This window comes from Leuciscus leuciscus, assembly GCF_965113295.1.
Source record: "Leuciscus leuciscus genome assembly, chromosome: 17".
NCBI classification, from domain to species: Eukaryota; Metazoa; Chordata; class Actinopteri; order Cypriniformes; family Leuciscidae; genus Leuciscus; species Leuciscus leuciscus.
The window spans coordinates 15826425-15845312 of record NC_138741.1 but is presented as its reverse complement, the minus strand read 5'-3'; the positions used below and the strand labels follow the sequence as shown (position 1 = coordinate 15845312).

The 18888-nt window shown below is 35.5% G+C and overlaps 1 protein-coding gene across 2 annotated transcripts in view; it reads right to left on the bottom strand.

Annotated features, from left to right (window-relative positions):
• Positions 1-7507: 7507 nt before the first annotated feature.
• msrab (methionine sulfoxide reductase Ab) overlaps positions 7508-18888 on the bottom strand; it is a 30505-nt gene continuing 19124 nt past the window's right edge. For both annotated transcript variants that reach the window (XM_082142540.1, XM_082142542.1), the window contains 2 exons: positions 15531-15637; positions 7508-9500 (listed from right to left, as the gene is read on the bottom strand). In XM_082142540.1, coding sequence (XP_081998666.1) covers positions 9327-9500; positions 15531-15637 — 281 coding nt within the window. In that variant the 3' untranslated portion in view covers positions 7508-9326. The remainder of the gene's footprint in view (positions 9501-15530; positions 15638-18888) is intronic.

The following is an 18888-nucleotide window of genomic DNA, read 5'->3' as shown; positions in this document are numbered from 1 at the left end:
ACACATAACATATAACACATAACACATAACACATAACACACAACACATAACATATAACATATAACACAACATATAACACATAACATATAACACATAACACATAACATATAACACATAACATATAACACATAACACATAACACAACACATAACACAACACATAACACAACACATAACACAACACATAACACAACACATAACACAACACATAACACAACACATAACACAACACATAACATAACACATAACATAACATAACACATAACATAACACAACACATAACACAACACATAACACATAACATAACACATAACACAACACATAACACATAACATAACACATAACATAACACATAACATAACACATAACATAACACAACACATAACACAACACATAACACAACACAACACAACACAACACAACACAACACAACACAACACAACACAACACATAACACAACACAACACATAACACAACACATAACACAACACATAACACATAACACACAACACATAACACATAACACATAACACATAACACAACACATAACACAACACATAACACAACACATAACACAACACATAACACAACACATAACACAACACATAACACAACACATAACACAACACATAACACAACACATAACACAACACATAACATAACATAACACAACACAACACAACACAACACAACACAACACAACACAACACATAACACAACACATAACACAACACATAACACAACACATAACATAACACAACACATAACACACAACACATAACACAACACATAACACAACACATAACACATAACACACAACACATAACATATAACACATAACATATAACACACAACACATAACACAACACATAACACAACACAACACAACACATAACATAACACACAACACATAACACATAACACATAACACATAACATATAACACAACATATAACACATAACACATAACATATAACACACAACACATAACACACAACACATAACATATAACACAACATATAACACATAACATATAACATATAACATATAACACATAACATATAACACATAACATATAACACACAGCACATAACACAACACATAACACAACACATAACACAACACATAACACATAACACAACACATAACACAACACAACACAACACAACACAACACAACACATAACACAACACAACACAACACATAACACAACACATAACACACAACACATAACACATAACACAACACAACACAACACAACACAACACATAACACAACACATAACACAACACATAACACAACATATAACACAACACAACACATAACACAACACATAACACAACACATAACACAACATATAACACAACACATGTGTTATGTGTTGTGCTGTGTTATGTGTTGGCAGTCATGGCCTAGTGGTTAGGGAGTTGAACTGGTAACCCAAAGGTTGCTGGTTCGATTCCAGAACTGGTGGGAAATGACTGAGGTGCCCTTGAGCAAGGCACCTAACCCCTTATCGCTCCCCGGGCGCCACACAAAGGCTGCCCGCTGCTCTGGGTGTGTGTATCCACGTTTGCAGTGTGTGTGTGTTAACTACTCACTACTCTGCTCCTAATGTGTGTGCATTAACTTGGATGGGTTAAATGCAGAGGTCAAATTCCAAGTATGGGTTACCATACTTGGCCATCACGTGTCACTTTCACTTTTTCACTTTTTTCACATAACACAACATATAACACAACACATAACACAACATATAACACAACATATAACATATAACACACATCATAACATATAACACACATCATAACATATAACATAACATATAACACAACATAACACAACATAACATATAAACAAACACAACATATAAACATAACATAATAACAAACATATAACAAATAACATATAATATAACATATAACATAACAAACACATACAAATAACATAACACAACATATAACACAACATATAACATAACATATAACATAACATATAACACACATCATAACATATAACATAACATATAACACAACATAACACAACATATAAACAAACACAACATATAAACATAACATAATAACATAAACATATAACAAATAACATATAATATAACATATAACATAACATAACAACACAAACATATAACAAATAACATATAACATAACATATGACATAACATATCAACATATAACATAACATAACACAATAACACAACGCAGCATACAACAGAACATAAAACAGAACACAACAAATAGCAAAACATTACCATAACACAAAATAATACAACACAGCGTATAATATAACAAAAACATAGAACAACATATACTGTATAACATAACACATCACAGCATATGACCAAACATAACATAACAAAGCACATACATGTGACAATATCACATGGAACATAACATATAACATCACAAAAGGATAAAATAACACAACACATCACAATAACACAACAGAATAACAGCATAACAGAACACAAAAACACACAACATAACACATCAAAACTTATAACCTAACACAACACAACATAAAATAATAACATATAATATAGAAATAAACATATAACATCACACAAATATAGAACATATAACCAAACAGAACACAATAACACGAAACAGAACATTAAACAAAAAAATTACACATCACAACCTAACCTAACACATATTGTCACATATCACACATAACAACACTGATATCTAACGACAATTTATTTGTCAATTTTCTTCATCTTAGAGCCTGTCTGTATACTAACAGCCACATAAAGAGCTAAAGAGAGCTAAACTGCTGTCCCACATATAGTTCATTTCACTGAGATACAAGTGAGGCCGTTTTTTCCAGCAACACACTTTTTCACCCGCTGATCAATCAGATAGTCAGGCAGCAGTAACCACAAGGGGACATACCCAGAGTCAAGCTGATTTTTATAGCGATGTGGCAAATACAAGTCAGAGAGAAACATGTGCATAAATGCAAAAAATATCACCATCATACCAAAATAACCTCATGAAGGGGGGAAAGGGGAGGAAGAGAGAGAGAGAGAGAGAGAGAGAGAGAGAGAGAGAGAGTGACAGAGACAGACAGAGAAAGCAAAAGAGAGAGAGAGAGAGCACCTGCAGCACGGTCCACACCTACACACAGGTGTCAGGAAGAGATAGACACAAAGAGAAAAAAGAAAAGAAAAGAGAAAATAGAGCAGAGGAAATCAGACTGCGGTCAACAAAAAAGCTTTTTCTAGATTTGTCAGTGTGTCAGGGTGTGTGTGTACAAGCATGTGTGTGTCTGGTTCAATGAACATGCCAGTGCCACCACACCTGTGTGTGTATGTTGGTAGATTTGCGGCTGTACTGGACAGAGTAATTCAACTAAAGACAATATACAGCAGTCCCAAAAAAGGTTGGACACTTAAAGTAATATTCCGGCTTCAATACAAAACTTGGTTATCTCTCACACACACACACACACACACACACACACACACACACACACACACACACACACACACACACACACACACACACACACACACACACACACACACACACACACACACACACACACACACACACACACACACACACAGACACAGACACAGACACACACAGACACAGACACAGACACACACAGACACACACAGACAGACACACAGACACACACACACACACACACACACACACACACACACACACACACACACACACACACACACACACACACACACACACACACACACACACACACACACACACACACACACACACACTCCTTTGATTTCTTAAAAATTGAATGCGAAAAGTCAGGTTTTGTAGCATTAGAATTTATTGGAGTTTTGAACTTTTAGAATTATTGGAGTTTAGAATATAGAGTTTATAAACACATGCACTCACATTAATTCTTCTGTTAAACCTATGCATTATTTGAGCAGTAAAGTTTTTCACATTATCTTTTATGGTCAATATAGGGTTTTAGGCATTACGTTATCATGCCAACGGTGTTGTAAAATTGGACACAACTTTACAGAAATGCTTGGTAAGCGTTTTTTTTTTACACTAAAATCATGTTAAAGCTCTAATAACTTCTTGTGGATATACTTTTGAAACAGTGCATATTTTAAAATGTATGGTTGGCCCCATTAAAAAAAGAAAAAAAGAAAAAAAAAAGAGGGACAAGTTAAATTAGGCTACATATATGTATGATATGTATAGAATAAAAATGAAATATTCAAATAATAAAGCAATACAAGTTACTTCGAAGAAAATGTCTATTGTAATTCAGACATTAATTGTGACTTAAAGGGATACTCCACCGAAAAATGAAAATTCTGTCATCATATACTCACCCTCATGTTGTTTCAAAACTGTATGAATTTCTTTCTTCTGCTGAACAGCATATTTGAGAGAATGTGAGTAAACAGACAGTTTTGGATACCATTGACTTCCATAGTAGGAAAAAAATATACTATGGAAGTCAATGGTATCTAAAACTGTCTGTTTACTGACATTCTTCTAAATATCTTCCTTTCTGTTCAGCAGAAGAAAGAAATTCATACAGGTTTGAAACAACATGAGAGTGAGTATATGATGACAGAATTTTCATTTTTTGGTGGAGTATCCCTTTACGTGTACAAATGACTTTTTGTGACCACTGTATGAAGATCAATTTACACGGGAAAAAAAGAAAGCAGTTGTTTAACAAATCTTGGTAATCTGACCTTCGTCAATGTTTGTGTTGAACCATACATAGCATAAATGTGTGTATGTAACCCCTATGCATGTCTGGCGGTGAAAACAGGTAGGTGCATATAGCACACACGTGGGAGTGTGAAGATGAATGTAGCATTTCCCAGAAATCTGTCTGCTCATACAGGTGCTGTGTGAATCATGTGTGTGTCTCATCCCAGAGACACAGGCAGAGATGATAGATAACAGTGACATCATCAGCTGAGGAGCAGACGACAACACACCACACAAGGCTCCCAGAATCCTCCATTCTGACGGCTCTACAACCCCTTGACACAGTTTTAAAGCACACAGCCTTTGTTTTAGAGTCCATGTCAGAGATATCACTTAAACTTCACTCAAAGTCAGGCCCAGTCCATCAGTACTTCATATTCAACTTAATGAAGAGGTAAACAAGGGCAGTTACCGCTGCTTAAGTCTGACAGATCATCATATAATCATTATAAGTATGCGGCTCTGGTCAGGCCAGTCAGCAGATTCAGCTTATTGTCAAGCTCTTTTTCATTTTCTAAAATGAGCAGCTGACTCATGAGCAGCACTTTACACAGCTGAGGTGTGAAACCAGCATATTTACAATAACCCACTTAAAGCAGGTTTGTATAGTTCACACCAGAATGAAAATTCTGTCATCATTTCCCCACCCACATCTTATACCAAACCATGACATTATTTCTGTTGTGTAACACAGAAAAATACACTTGGAAAATTGTCTTATGGCTCTGGTCGTTTCTGCTCTAACTCCCTCTAAAGCTTTAAAGGGTAACTCTCTACAAAATGCAACCTGGGGTCTTTTTGTTAATCTACCTGAGGCAAACTTTCGTTTAAAAGCATAAATAGAAAGGAAACGCCACTTTTAAGTTTGACCGTATTTTTGTTTTCGGTCAAATTGCCTTTTGAATGGGAGTGCTTGGGGCACTTCTATGATAGCATCAAAAATCGCTATTTTTAAAACACTAAGAAGGCGCGACACAACATGAAACTTTGCTCGAAGTATCACCAGGGTCTCTACACATGAACTCGAGCATTGAGAATATTGTTTGTGTACACAGAGTTTACTAAGAAAGAAAGATTTTGAACAACTCACTATAGCTGTGTCCGCCGGCATTTTGACAGTCAAAAATAGTCGATCTCCGAATGTGAATGAACTGACTCTGAATTTTAGTATTGCTTCTTATATGAGCATCCTTTTTCAAATACAAGGTCAATATTGATTTTCACTAATGACAAATTATCCGTGAATTTATATGGAACTAAGCTTTAGGAGCTTTCCATCTTTACTCTCCTCCCTGTTACGTTGCATTCGGTGATCGACTATTTTTGATAGTGTCCCCACAACTACTCAGAGAAACGCACCAACCTAGAAACCAACTGCCAACCAACCACATTTTTTTTCCAGCTTTCAAGTCTTTCAACCGACCCACGTATTTAAACTAAGGCTTAAATTACTTTCACAAGCCTTTGTAAAGCAATGACAAATCTTTCTTTTCTAGTAATTTCTGCTGTTGTTTGGTGATGCCAATGGCACAGAAATCACACATTTTACAATTTGCTTTAACCTATTCAGAGATATGCTTTTTATATTTACATGTGCTGCCTCCTAGTGGTAAAAAAGACATTACATGTGCAACTTGACGGCTCAATAAAGAAAAAGAAGAATAGTTGAATTTTCCCTGAATAATAATAATAATAATAATGATGATGACTGGCCATTGCTCCAGGTTGTCTCTCTGCCTATGGTCTGGGTCACTGGGATAAGCTACAAACTAAATTCTATTTTTACAATTGTTCTAAAGCAGATTAAAGTAAACAGTCTTATACAACTTTCCGAATGGTCATGAAAACTCCGGATTTCACCAAGCAAGCGTTATAATGCATGTTACCATGAGGCAGAATTTGTCATTTGTATTTTAAATCAGGGGGTGATGTATTAGAATACTGCAGAACTATAATGTCCACAGAGATCAGAGATTGGCCAGAGCACAAGGCATCCACAGAGCAGATGCTCTAGAGCAGACAGTATGACAGATTTAGCTTCAGGAAATATCACTGGCAGAAGGTTGCTGCTAGCTTTGAAGCTCCGACTTAGACTATCGACATTTTGTCAGGAAAATCCATTTTTACATGCATATTACACATGTATCTGTCATTTTATACATGGATCACACAATACACTTGCAAAACAGCACTCCCATGTTAAAAGAGCAATTTACCTCAAAATGAAAAAATTAAGCTTTTAAACTTTACAAAAAGTACACAGTGAAATAGTCCATACGATTAGTGCACGATATTCTTCTGAAGATATACCATACAATAGTTTTGGGTGAGAAATGTAGTTCTCCTTTTTAAACCATGAAAGCTATAATCCTCATTTATTTTAACTGCATGAAAAAGAGTGACCATCATTTTCTGTGCTTTACAGCAGTGTTATTTTAGTATCATTGATATGCTATTATAGTTTTTGTGTTTTGAATTGTAATTTTTTTTCTCATGTTAATTTAGTAATTATTTTTTTTTATTGGTTTTTGTTCTCATTATATATTTCAAGTCCCCCTTGCAGTCAATAATTGTATCCCTTAAAACTCATATTTGATAATCAAAATGGCATAAAATACTTTTTCCTGTGATTTTTTTTTCTACATGCCTTATAGCTTGAATGTAACTACACAGTTGCTTAATTTTACCTGGACCCATGAATTTGGAAATCACTCACACCAGCTCGGACTACCTGATCCACTCAGTCAACTGTAGTAAATGCTACACAATGGCAAGTGGAAATATTGGTTTAATTCAGCCATATATGTTTGAACCAGAATCTGATTCTGCATAAAATGGAGCGATTTATACAGGCTCGTATACTATGTATCAGAATGGAAATGATCGCTCTCTACAACATCGGACACAGCGGTAACTGATATTAGACTTTGGTTTGACTACGTTTTCAAACAGCCGATAATGTGTTGCTTGCTAATGTTACACAAATGCTAATGTTCCAGTTCACCATTTGGACTAGTAACCACGTAATAATCGATATCAAAAATAAAGGTTTTTACTAGTAAGAATTGTATTTCTGATATGTGAAATTGGATTTTTAACTAGTAAGAAATCAATTCTTGATATCAACAATTGAATTTGAATGGCAGCCTATGGTGACATTTCACTAGTGAAAATATTTTATTATATTTTATTGTTAGTTGAAATTTAATTCTTGATATCAAAAATTCATATTTCTGCAAGTGATGACGTCATTGTTGATTTCAAGAATTAACATTTTTACTGGTGGAAATCTAATTCCTGATATCAAGAATTTGCATTTTAACTAGTGAAAATGTAATTGTTAATATCAATAATTCATATATTGAGAATGAATTAAAGTCAAAACGGCTTGCTATACAAATGTCTGTTCTTGATATCAACAATTCAGTTTCTACTAGCAAAATTTTTATTTTTGGTATCATGAATGTGATTGTTACTAGTAAGAAAGTCATTTTAGATGTCTGAAATTACTCTCCTAATTATTGATATCAGAAATACATTTTCAGATATCAAGAATTAACATTTCAACTAGTGAAAATTTAGTTCTTGATATTAGGAATTTATATTTTTACTAGTAAGAATTGTATTTCTGATATGTGAAATTGGAATTTCAACTTGTAAGAAATCAATTCTTGATATCACCAACTGAATTTGAATGGCAGCCCATGGTGACATTTAACTAGTGAAAATACAATTACAAATATCAAGAATGATAGTTTTTACTAAAATGTAAAAGTCTTTTTTTTTTAAAAGCTAAAATTTATTCTTGATACCAAGAATTTGTATTTCTGTCAGTGATGCCGTCATTGTTGATATCAAGAATGAATTTTTTTACAAGTGAAATTTGAATTGTTGATCAAGAATTCATATCCTGGGAATGAATAGAAGTCAAAATGGATTGCCATACACTCCAGATATAAGGAGAAAATACTCAGCAATGGTGTTGACTGATGAATTTGCACATGGTTTGTCTTAAAATATATTAAAACACCACATAGACATATAAACAAGATTAAAAACAGGATTTTCACCACAGGTGAGTACTTTAAGGTTACATTTTTAGGTCCCCATTTTTTTATTATTATTTTAGTACTTAAACCCCCGGTTTCACAGACAAGGCTTAAACTAGTCCCAGACTAAAATGCATGTTTGAGCTGTTTTACCTGAAAGCAACTTGCACTGACATACCTTAAAATATGTCAATGTCATTGTTTTGTCTCAAGATGCACACCAGTAATGTTTTTGTCTAAGGCACATTTATAAAAGCTACTTAAATGTCCTAATTGAACTAAGGCCTAATCCTAGCTTAATCTAAGCCCTGTCTGTGAAACCAGGACAAAATTAACTAAAAGAAGCTTAACAAAAATTAGAAATGTTTTGTTATAGTTTTAGATTTAGATAACGATAACCCAGCTATTCAGAAGAATATTAAATATGACTTTCCTCAGAAGAAAAAAAGGAACTACATAGGGGTGAATAAATTATGACATAATGTTTGTGGGTAAACTATCCCTTTAAAACAGCAGACAATTATGTCTGTGTGCCCCGAGTCAGAGTTCATCTTTTTCTCCTCCAAAAGAACAGGTGACACCTGTGCCCTTTAACCCACAGTATCCTTTAGGCACCTTCTGCAGATATTGCTGGTGATAGTCTTCAGCATAGTAAAACTCGGTGTGCTCTCGGATCTCTGTGGTGATCTCACCCAGGCCTTTCCTCGCCAGAGCCTAGCAGAAGAGCAGAGAAAGAGACGGTAAATGATGACACATTCTTGATATCAAGAGGGTAAATGTGATCGCTGTCTAGGGAGAAGCAACTCGATTTGAACTGAGGCTTTCTTGTGTGTGAGATGTTAAACCCAGGTATTGTGTCCAAAACTCTTTAAAAGGGAGAGGTCCCTCTAGAGGTCACTTCTGTAAACTCCAACAGCAGAAAATTCTTTATGTAGTACTAGTACAAAAACATAGAGAACAAAACACCTTTGAACATCAATCACAGTATTTCTAAAGCTCACATGTCTCTAGAACATAAAGTAAAAGAGGAAAGAATTGTTGTGCTGGTTTTTGAGCCTTCACAACTGTCCTTTTTGAATTGTATGTAGTTTCAGATGTCAGTCACTAGGTGGTGACAGAAGTCTGCTGCATTTACTCCGCTTCTGATTTAATGTCTAACAAAAGAGGCTGTATGTGCACCATAACATCCTGATATCCTAACAACAACTGGGACATAAACAAAAACAAAGATACCCATACAACAACATAAAGCCAACATTCCCCATATGCTTTGTATTTAAAAATCTTGTCTGTGAAATTAATATTTTTAAAAGGCCAAAAGGTGAGAATGATCTTACTGGATTATCACATGGTTACACTTGCTACAGTGAACAGGAAGATGAAGAAAACATTTAGCCAGGTGTGCATAAAGAGAGGACCAAACACTTGATGAGAAAAATGAATAAGAGTGTGTGAGAAAATTATGATTCCATTATTATTTATTTATAATGTTATTTATAAGAATAATAATAATTGTCATTACAATTACTCATAAATAAAATGCTGTTATTTTTGGTAAAGAAAATGTTCCGTAAAATTTGTAACATTTAAAATAAATAAATGGTAATGGTAAATAAATTTAAGGCATTTTTCTGTGGTTCTAAAGAGCACATCGGTTTCCCCTTTTCTTAAATTATTAATTAATTTATACCTCAGGCACATATCAAAATATTTTTCACAAAAAATAAATAAATATATATATATATTATAAAAAAAAAAGTATTCTTATTTTTTGGGGCTAGGCCTACATTGGCAGGTCAAGAACAAATCTAATGTTCCTGGCCTGGATGGGCCAACAGAAAAAAAAATCTTTATTGCTGAGTCCGGTTTTATGACCCTTAAAATTGTGCCAATTATTTCAAATAGTGTACATTAAAAGCAGAGGAAGTGTACATTTGGGGAAATTGTATGTGTGTGTGTGTGGAAAAGGTGTCAGAAACTTGGCGCTGTCAAAGCTCGGTGGTCTGTGTCTCTTCGGTGGAGGAGAACATTTCTCTGGACAGTCAAGCAGAGAGAGATAGAAAGAGAGAGAGATTTAGATAGAGATAGATAGATAGATAGATAGAGAGAGAGAGAGAGAGAGAGAGAGAGAGAGAGAGAGAGAGATATTACATAAGCATTTGCATATCTGAATATGCTTCATGTGACTCTGATGACTCAACTAATGCCACTAACACAAAAGGGTTTCTGCATCCTTAAACACACTCATGTTAATATTAGTCCAACTATTTTCTGGTGTATATACTGTCTTTATAATTCCCTTAATATTCCCATCAGATTGAATTTAATTTAGGGTTTCACTGTGGGTCTCTGGCACAAACTCACCTTATAAGACTATTTACACACACACTCACAAATCTGCACAAGAGCACGCTAACACACAGTCCCTGTGTACGTTTAACTGCAACAGCTTGTCCTACTTTTAACATTACAACATAAATAATGAATATTAATGCAGCTCTTTCTATGAACCAAAAAGCTATGCTGCAAAATATCTGAATATGGAAACTGTGACAGTGTTTTAGCTTAGCTATCTTGCTTATATATCAGAAGCTGTATAGTTCTGCAGCACAAATAGAAAAGCATGTGTAGGTGTATATATACACATCTGTAAATACATGTGTGATTCACTTTAGGCTAAACATTCAAGAGGACGACAGAATTATGTAAAAGAACAGTGTAAAGGCCAAGGCTGTTCTTTGCATGTTCTGTGCACATCTCCACCCATGTTTAGTTTGCATGTAAGCATGAGTGTGTGTGTGTGTGTGTCTATGTGCATGAGATATAGTCAGGAATCCATTTTGTCATACTTGGCTGTTCCTGCATTTTGTGAGAGGGAATAAGACAGCGGAGGGTCATGTGACCCGTGAGAGGAGACAGATCAAAGCATCTATGTGTTTAAGATTACATGACATGGAACAGAGAGAGAGAGAGATTTTGTTTTTAGATAGAGCGCTTTTGGGAACCTGAGCTAGGCATCACTAGCGATTAGCATTTTGGAAGAAAAACTTGTCTATTTAGGCCAATTACTACTACATTTATGATTATTACATGGTTCTTTTCATTCTCGAAATCAGCTAACATGGTTGAAATGATAATTAAATCGTTTTCCTTTATTCTTAAAGTCAGAACCAAACACCGTTCAAAACGCATTTGGTTTCCATAAACTGACGTATTTCACAATAGAAGGATATTCCACCCGGAAAGAAAAGAAAAACGGAAATTGATTAAATTGTGAATTTAATCGGTTAATGTCAGCTAAAAAGAATTTTACATAAAATTTTACATTATAAAGGGAACAAACAAAAATGTGACTAAAGAAAATAATAATGAATTAAATGGGTGCTACATCAATACGGTCTATTGATTTAATAAAAAAGCTTTTTACATAAAAATCTTACATTTTACAAAAAAAATTTTTTATAATAAATAAAAAAAATATGATAACATTTTGAAGTGGGAATAACAATAGCATTAGATTGCACAAAAGACGAAAAATATAAATAATGTAAATTTTGACTTTAAAATGATTTTTTTATCCCATTTGTGCATTGCCTTTTTCTTTAAAAAAAACTCAGCTCTCCACATTATTTGATATGGGCAATGAAAAGAACATATCCATGATAAATAAATAAATAAATGAAATGTTGATGTCTGCAGCATAACACAAGCAGATAAACAAAGAAAATTCATAAACTTCAATTCAAATCCCCAAAATAACTCCTCTGAGAAAGTGCTTTCACTGCAGCAGAATTGTACCTCCACTCTCTCTTCCTGCGTCTCGCTCTCTTTCACTCCTGAATAAAAACTCTTTGATGTTCTGCAAATTCCTACATTTTATTACAGCACCCCTCCCGTCCTCATTCACAGCATTTAAAAGAGCGTTTCTTCCTCTCCCACTCCTGCTTTTCCTTCTCCCTGACTGCCCTCACTGATGGCAGAGTTTTGAGAGACTCTGATGGAGTGCAACTCTCGACGGGTGCTAATAATTCATTTCCCGTCTGCATGTGATGTCGGATTCATCACCTGAGTTTGACCTTATGGAAGAGTCCTCAAAAAGGCCTCATCAATCTCTTCACATTCATCACGTCTGTCTTTCATTTCACTGTCCCTCTTCAAAATTCTCACTCTCCACTGCGAGACAATCAGTTGTGCTTTTCCATAGTATGACGGACGCAAACACGCACGCACATTCCTCAATATTTTAACAAGACTCTGGGCTAACATGTCTAATCTCATCACTGCTGCTGCTTATGTAACCAAGCTGCTCTTCGAAACCACTTCAGATTTGCTCTGCCCTCAGAGAGAGAAGGATCAGGAGAGAAGCACAAGCATCGACTGCAGGGAAAAGCTATAAAGTCTAGGAGATGTGTCGCACTTTTAATAAACATATTTAAAATAGATTTCATGCAATCCGGAGCCATTCGCTCCATTAAAAAGGCCTATAGGTTTCAGGTCATATCACCAACAACTTCACATGCCATATAGAATTTCTAGAATAATTGATTTGTAATTTGTAATATTTACACAGACAACACCAGTTCTCGTATATAATCATATATCGATCATTATTTAGGCAACTTTTTTTTTTTTTTTTTTTTAATCAAGGAGTGAAATTTAATAATAAAATAATATTTCTGTTTCAAATAAATGCTGTTCTTTTGAACTTTCTAATCAAAGAATCCTGAAATAAGTTATAAAAAATATTAAGCAGCACAACTGTTTTCTCCATTAATAATAATAAGAAATGTCTCTTGAGCACCTAATCAGCATCCTTAGCACATTATGTAACACTGACTGCGAGTAATGACGGCTGAAAATTCAGCTTTGCCATCACAGGAATAAACTATTAATAAACTATAACTTTTTTCCTGTATATATTTTTCCAAAAACTTTTGATCAAACATTTAGACTTTTTTGATCAAATACATGCAGCCTTGGTGAGCATGAGACTTCTTATATATATATATATATATATATATATATATATGTGTGTGTGTATGTATGTATGTATGTATGTGTATATATATATAATAACTGCATGTCTGTCCAATTCATCCATGTTTTCTCCTTTCTTTATTTAGCAAGAACACTTTAAAGCATTATAAATATAAACACTTTAATCCACATACAATTTAGTTGGTCAATTTTAACCCCTGCTGACATGCAGTTTGTGGGGTGCACCCCCTCGTCCTCACTACATCTGTGTGTGTTCATTTGAGCTTGTGGGGTCACTAGGGCCATCAACAGCATGTCCGTTTCGTCCCCTAATCTAATTGCGTCCCTTTAACCACAGCTGCCTCCCGCAAGCCTGACCTTTCACCCCTGATGCACACAAGGCCAAGGCCAAGAGGGGTCACCCAACCTCCCTGCCACCGCCTCATTCCCCTCTCACCCAAATCACATCTGAGCCCAAGAAGCAAGACAGATGACATGAGGAGAAAAGCGCACCACGGTGATGTTTACCCAAGCTCCTGCATCTCACAAAACAAAGCATCATCACGCTAGTTCGACAGGGCTAACAGTCCAGACAATCAGATGAGCAGCGTTCATGAGCATTCACAAACACATCTTTCTGACAGGTGTGGGCGGTCAGTGTTTGACAGTGGACAGTTTGAGAGAGGCAAAGAATCGAAAAGAGAGGACAGAAGCGCTTCTGGAGACGTGATGGGAAAGAAAAAGCAAATCATTGGCTAAATCTGTGGTTATATTTTCTACACTAAATTTAATAATGCAGTTATTTAATAAATTACTGTTTGGGGTTGGTATTTTTATTTATTTATTTTTTACATTTCTCACCAAGGCTGCATTTATTTGATCAAAAATACAGTAAAACTACAATAAATTTTTTTTTATTGTGAAATATAATTATAATTTAAAATAACTTTTCTATTTTAATATATTTTATAATGTAATTCATTCCTGTGATGACAAAGCTGAATTTCAGCATCATTACTCCAGTCTTCAGTGTCACATGATCCTTCAGAAATCATTTAAATGTGCCGATTTGCTGCTCAAGATACATTTCTTATTATCATTGTTGAAAACAGGTATGCTGCTTAATATTTTTGTGGAAATCATGACACACTTTTTTTCAGGATTCTTTGATGAATACAAAGTTCAAAAGAACTGCATTGCATTTATTCGAAATATAGATCATTTGTAAGTCTTAACTGTCACTTCTGAACAGTTTAATCCATCCTTGCTTGATACAAAAATTAAGTACATTCAAAAATAGAAAAATAAATCTTACTGGCCACCAATGTTTTGAACGATAATGTACTTAATTTCTCATGAATGCCCCCTCTAATACATCATTTAGAAAAATTACATGAATGAGCACTGTATGTACAAAACTGTCCCCTAAAGTTAGCAAAATCTGATAAAAAAAGAAATCTCCCTTTGGGGACATTCTCAAATGTAAAAATAATTATGAAATAAAAATATATAAAAATGCAAAAAGTTATCTTGTAGGGCTTTTTGTACAGCAAATATATTTAACTTTGTATAAAAACAATAAAAGTCTATGATATGTCCTTATTTTAGCTAAGTAATATCTTAATAATCATAGTAAATAGTAATAAATAACAGAATCGTAATGAATGGTTTGAAGTGGCTAGTGTTAGGGGTTATTAAATATCATTAACTCATTATAAAAGCAACAGAATTCAATGTAAAGTTTGTGTGTGTTTGGAGATACTGCACCTCCTGGTACATATGCTTGCTCATCATGGCCAGCTCTTGCTGTTCTGGGCTGTAGGTGTAGATGGCAGAACGGTACTGTGTGCCATGGTCATTCCCCTGTGCCATTCCTAAAAAATACACACACATATACATGCTTTAGACCCATTTAAAATCTCACACCTCAAGAATTTGCAGTCATGTCAGACACACTGGATATGTCAATATTTTTAATGATGTTTCTAACATTAGCAAGCAACATTCGATTCTACTGTGATGTTACTGAAAGAAAAAGTTAAACATTTTTAAAATATAGCAGTCTTGGAATCATTTGCCCCTTGTTAATATATGGAAAGCTATTTGTGTTTCAGTACATTCCTGTCATTTAACCTCCACAGTGAATATATTGTCTCTCATCCATCTTTCCGTAGAACTGGATGTCGGCCATCTTGCTGTGCGCTCTCTACCGTGTGGTTCCTTCTCTCTCTCTCTTCAAAGGCCAAAACACTGCGTTCTGATTGGCTGATCCTACAAAGCCAAAGTGACAGTCACTGACCTTCCTTGTGACCCTGAGGCCTGTGTGTCATCACAGCCGCCAAACACATCACACAGCCAAATTATAGAAAATGTTTCTAGAAAGAAGTATTTGCACACTTAATTAACACTTACAAATGTCTGAATACCACTGCACAGACCACAATATCAAATCAAACATTTACAATCTGATTTTTCTGGGACATTTTTGCAATGTCTTTTAAACATCTACAAAGTCAGTTACCTACAAGTTAACATAGGTGCACACAGAATTAACTGTGGAAATAATAAACTAACGTTTGACAACCAGAGACCACATACCTTTAGTCTGCATTTTGAATAGTATTCCATACCGTTCAAAAGTCTGGGGTTGGTAAGATTTTTTTTATGTTTTTGAAAGAAGTCTCTTATCCTCACAAAGGCTGCATTTAGCTTTTTCAAAAACACAATACAAGTAATAATATTGGGAAATATTATTACAATTTACAATAGCTGTGTTCTATGATGATATATTTTAAAATGTAATTTATTCCTGTGATCAAAACTGAAATATCAGTATCATTACTACTGTCTTCAGTGTCAAATGATCCCTCAGAAATTATTCGAACAAGCTGATTTGTTGCTCAAGAAACATTATTATGTTGAAAACAGCTCTGTTGTTTAGTATTTTAGTGGAAACCGGAAATGTTGTTTTTAATGAAATGGCATTCAGACATTTTTAAGTGCCCACATACTTTTTAGGGCCACTGTATATCAAAACCATTTTTAAAAATCTCTCTCTTCTCACATGAGTAAAAAAAAGAGTTAAAAACAAAAAGGAAACAGCGAGCACTCAATGTACTCCACCCGAGACAGTGGAGCACTTCTTTTTACAGCCTCCATCACAGCGCTTAGTTATTATTGATGATCCTCCCTGTTCAAGCTGAATAATATACAGAATCTCTCCTCTCAACACACACACACACACACACACACACACACACCGCACATGAACCGTGAGTGGAGACCGCTGCAAATGTGTTGTCAGCGCACAAACAGGGTGAGAGCGGAGAGCTGGGAAGAAGCTGACTCCATAAATGTCACACGCAGTCTCTCTCTCTCCCCATAACACGGCTCTCCCGCAGGAAAACTATTTCTGTTAATGCAGAGGTCAAGAAGCTTCACCCTTTGATTTAGAAGGAGGGAAGAAAGGAAAGATTTACTATGTGTACTAGTGAGTGAATAAGCTGTACATGCACGTGAAAGCGTGCACACACACACACACACACACACACACACACACACACACACACACACACACACACACACACACACACACACACACACACACACACACACACACACACACACACACACACACACACACACACACACACACACACCCTGACAGAGACCAATCCTCTAAGGATGCTTTGACCAATCCAGACATTTCAAATATCAGCACTTATGTGGCTTCTCCTGGTGGGATGACGATGAAGGAGGGGGGAAAAAATAAAAGATTTGGAAGGGTGGATGAAAAGGAAAAGATGAAAAGGGCTTGAGGACATTAGTTCGCAAGTTACAAGTAAGAAACACAGATGTGTCATTGTTTATTCACCTTCATGTTGTTCCATACAACAGAACAGATGTCAATGGTTACCAAACCTGTTTGGTTAACTATATATATATATATATATATATATAAAATTATTCAACCCCCATTGAAAATTAGGTTTATTGGCAAAATGTACAGACTTTCAGTTGTTTGCAATGAACAAATCAAACAAAAGTTATTGAAATAGCTCAACACAACAAATGTTTCAAGTGGTTTCCCCCAAATTCAACTGAAAAAGCAACTTTTACTGACTTCTGCAGTCTCAAAACTATTCAACCCCTTCATGGCAAGCATCTTTAGCACTTAGTAGAACACCATTTTGCAGTTATGACCTGATGTAAACGACAGGTATAACCAGACACCAGCTTTTGGTAGCGTTTCTGAGGAATCTTAGCCCATTCCTCATGAGCAATGGCCTCCAGTTCAATAAAATTTGTGGTTTTGCGTGTTGCAACCGCCTTCAAATCCCACCAGAGATTTTCTTTGGGGTTCAAGTCAGGTGACTTTGATGGCCACTGTAGAATCTTCCAGGACTTCTTCTGCAACCGAGCCTTGGTGGAATTTGAGTTATGCTTGGGATCATTGTCCTGTTGGAAGGTCCAATGACGCCCAAGCTTCAGCTTCCTCACTGACGGCATGATGATTTTCTTCTAGGATTTCCTGATACTTAAATTAATCCATCTTGCTGCAGGTTTCCAGTGACAGAGGATGCAAAGCAGCCCCAGAGCAGCACGAGCACAACCATGCTTAACTGTATACAGAGTGTTTATTTGAGCATATGCTTCATTCTTCTTCCTCCGGACATAACGCTGATCTATAGGGCCGAAAAGTTCCAGTTTTGTTTCATCGCACCACAGAACAGAATCCCAAAACGTCTGTGGCGTATTTATATGATTTTGAGCAAATTGGAGCCAACTTTTCCTGTGTTTTTGGGTCAGTAGTGGTGTACGTCTTGGAGTTCTGGCATGCGTTTAGTAAGCGTCTTACTGTGCAGCTGAAACCTCAGTGTCTGTTGCCATCAAGTCTTGCTGCAGGTTTTTTGCAGTCACCCGAGGGTTTTTCTGAACCTAACTTCTCAGAATCTGGCCATGGCCGTTGATAGCTTCCTTTTTCTGCCCTGTCCAGGTAGTGTAACCACTATTCCTTCAACTTTGAACTTGCAAACTATGCTTCACACTCAACAAACCCAGCCAGTTCAGATATTTCATGTGTTCTAGCTCAAGAACACCTGGTGCAACAAATTAAGCCCTTGAT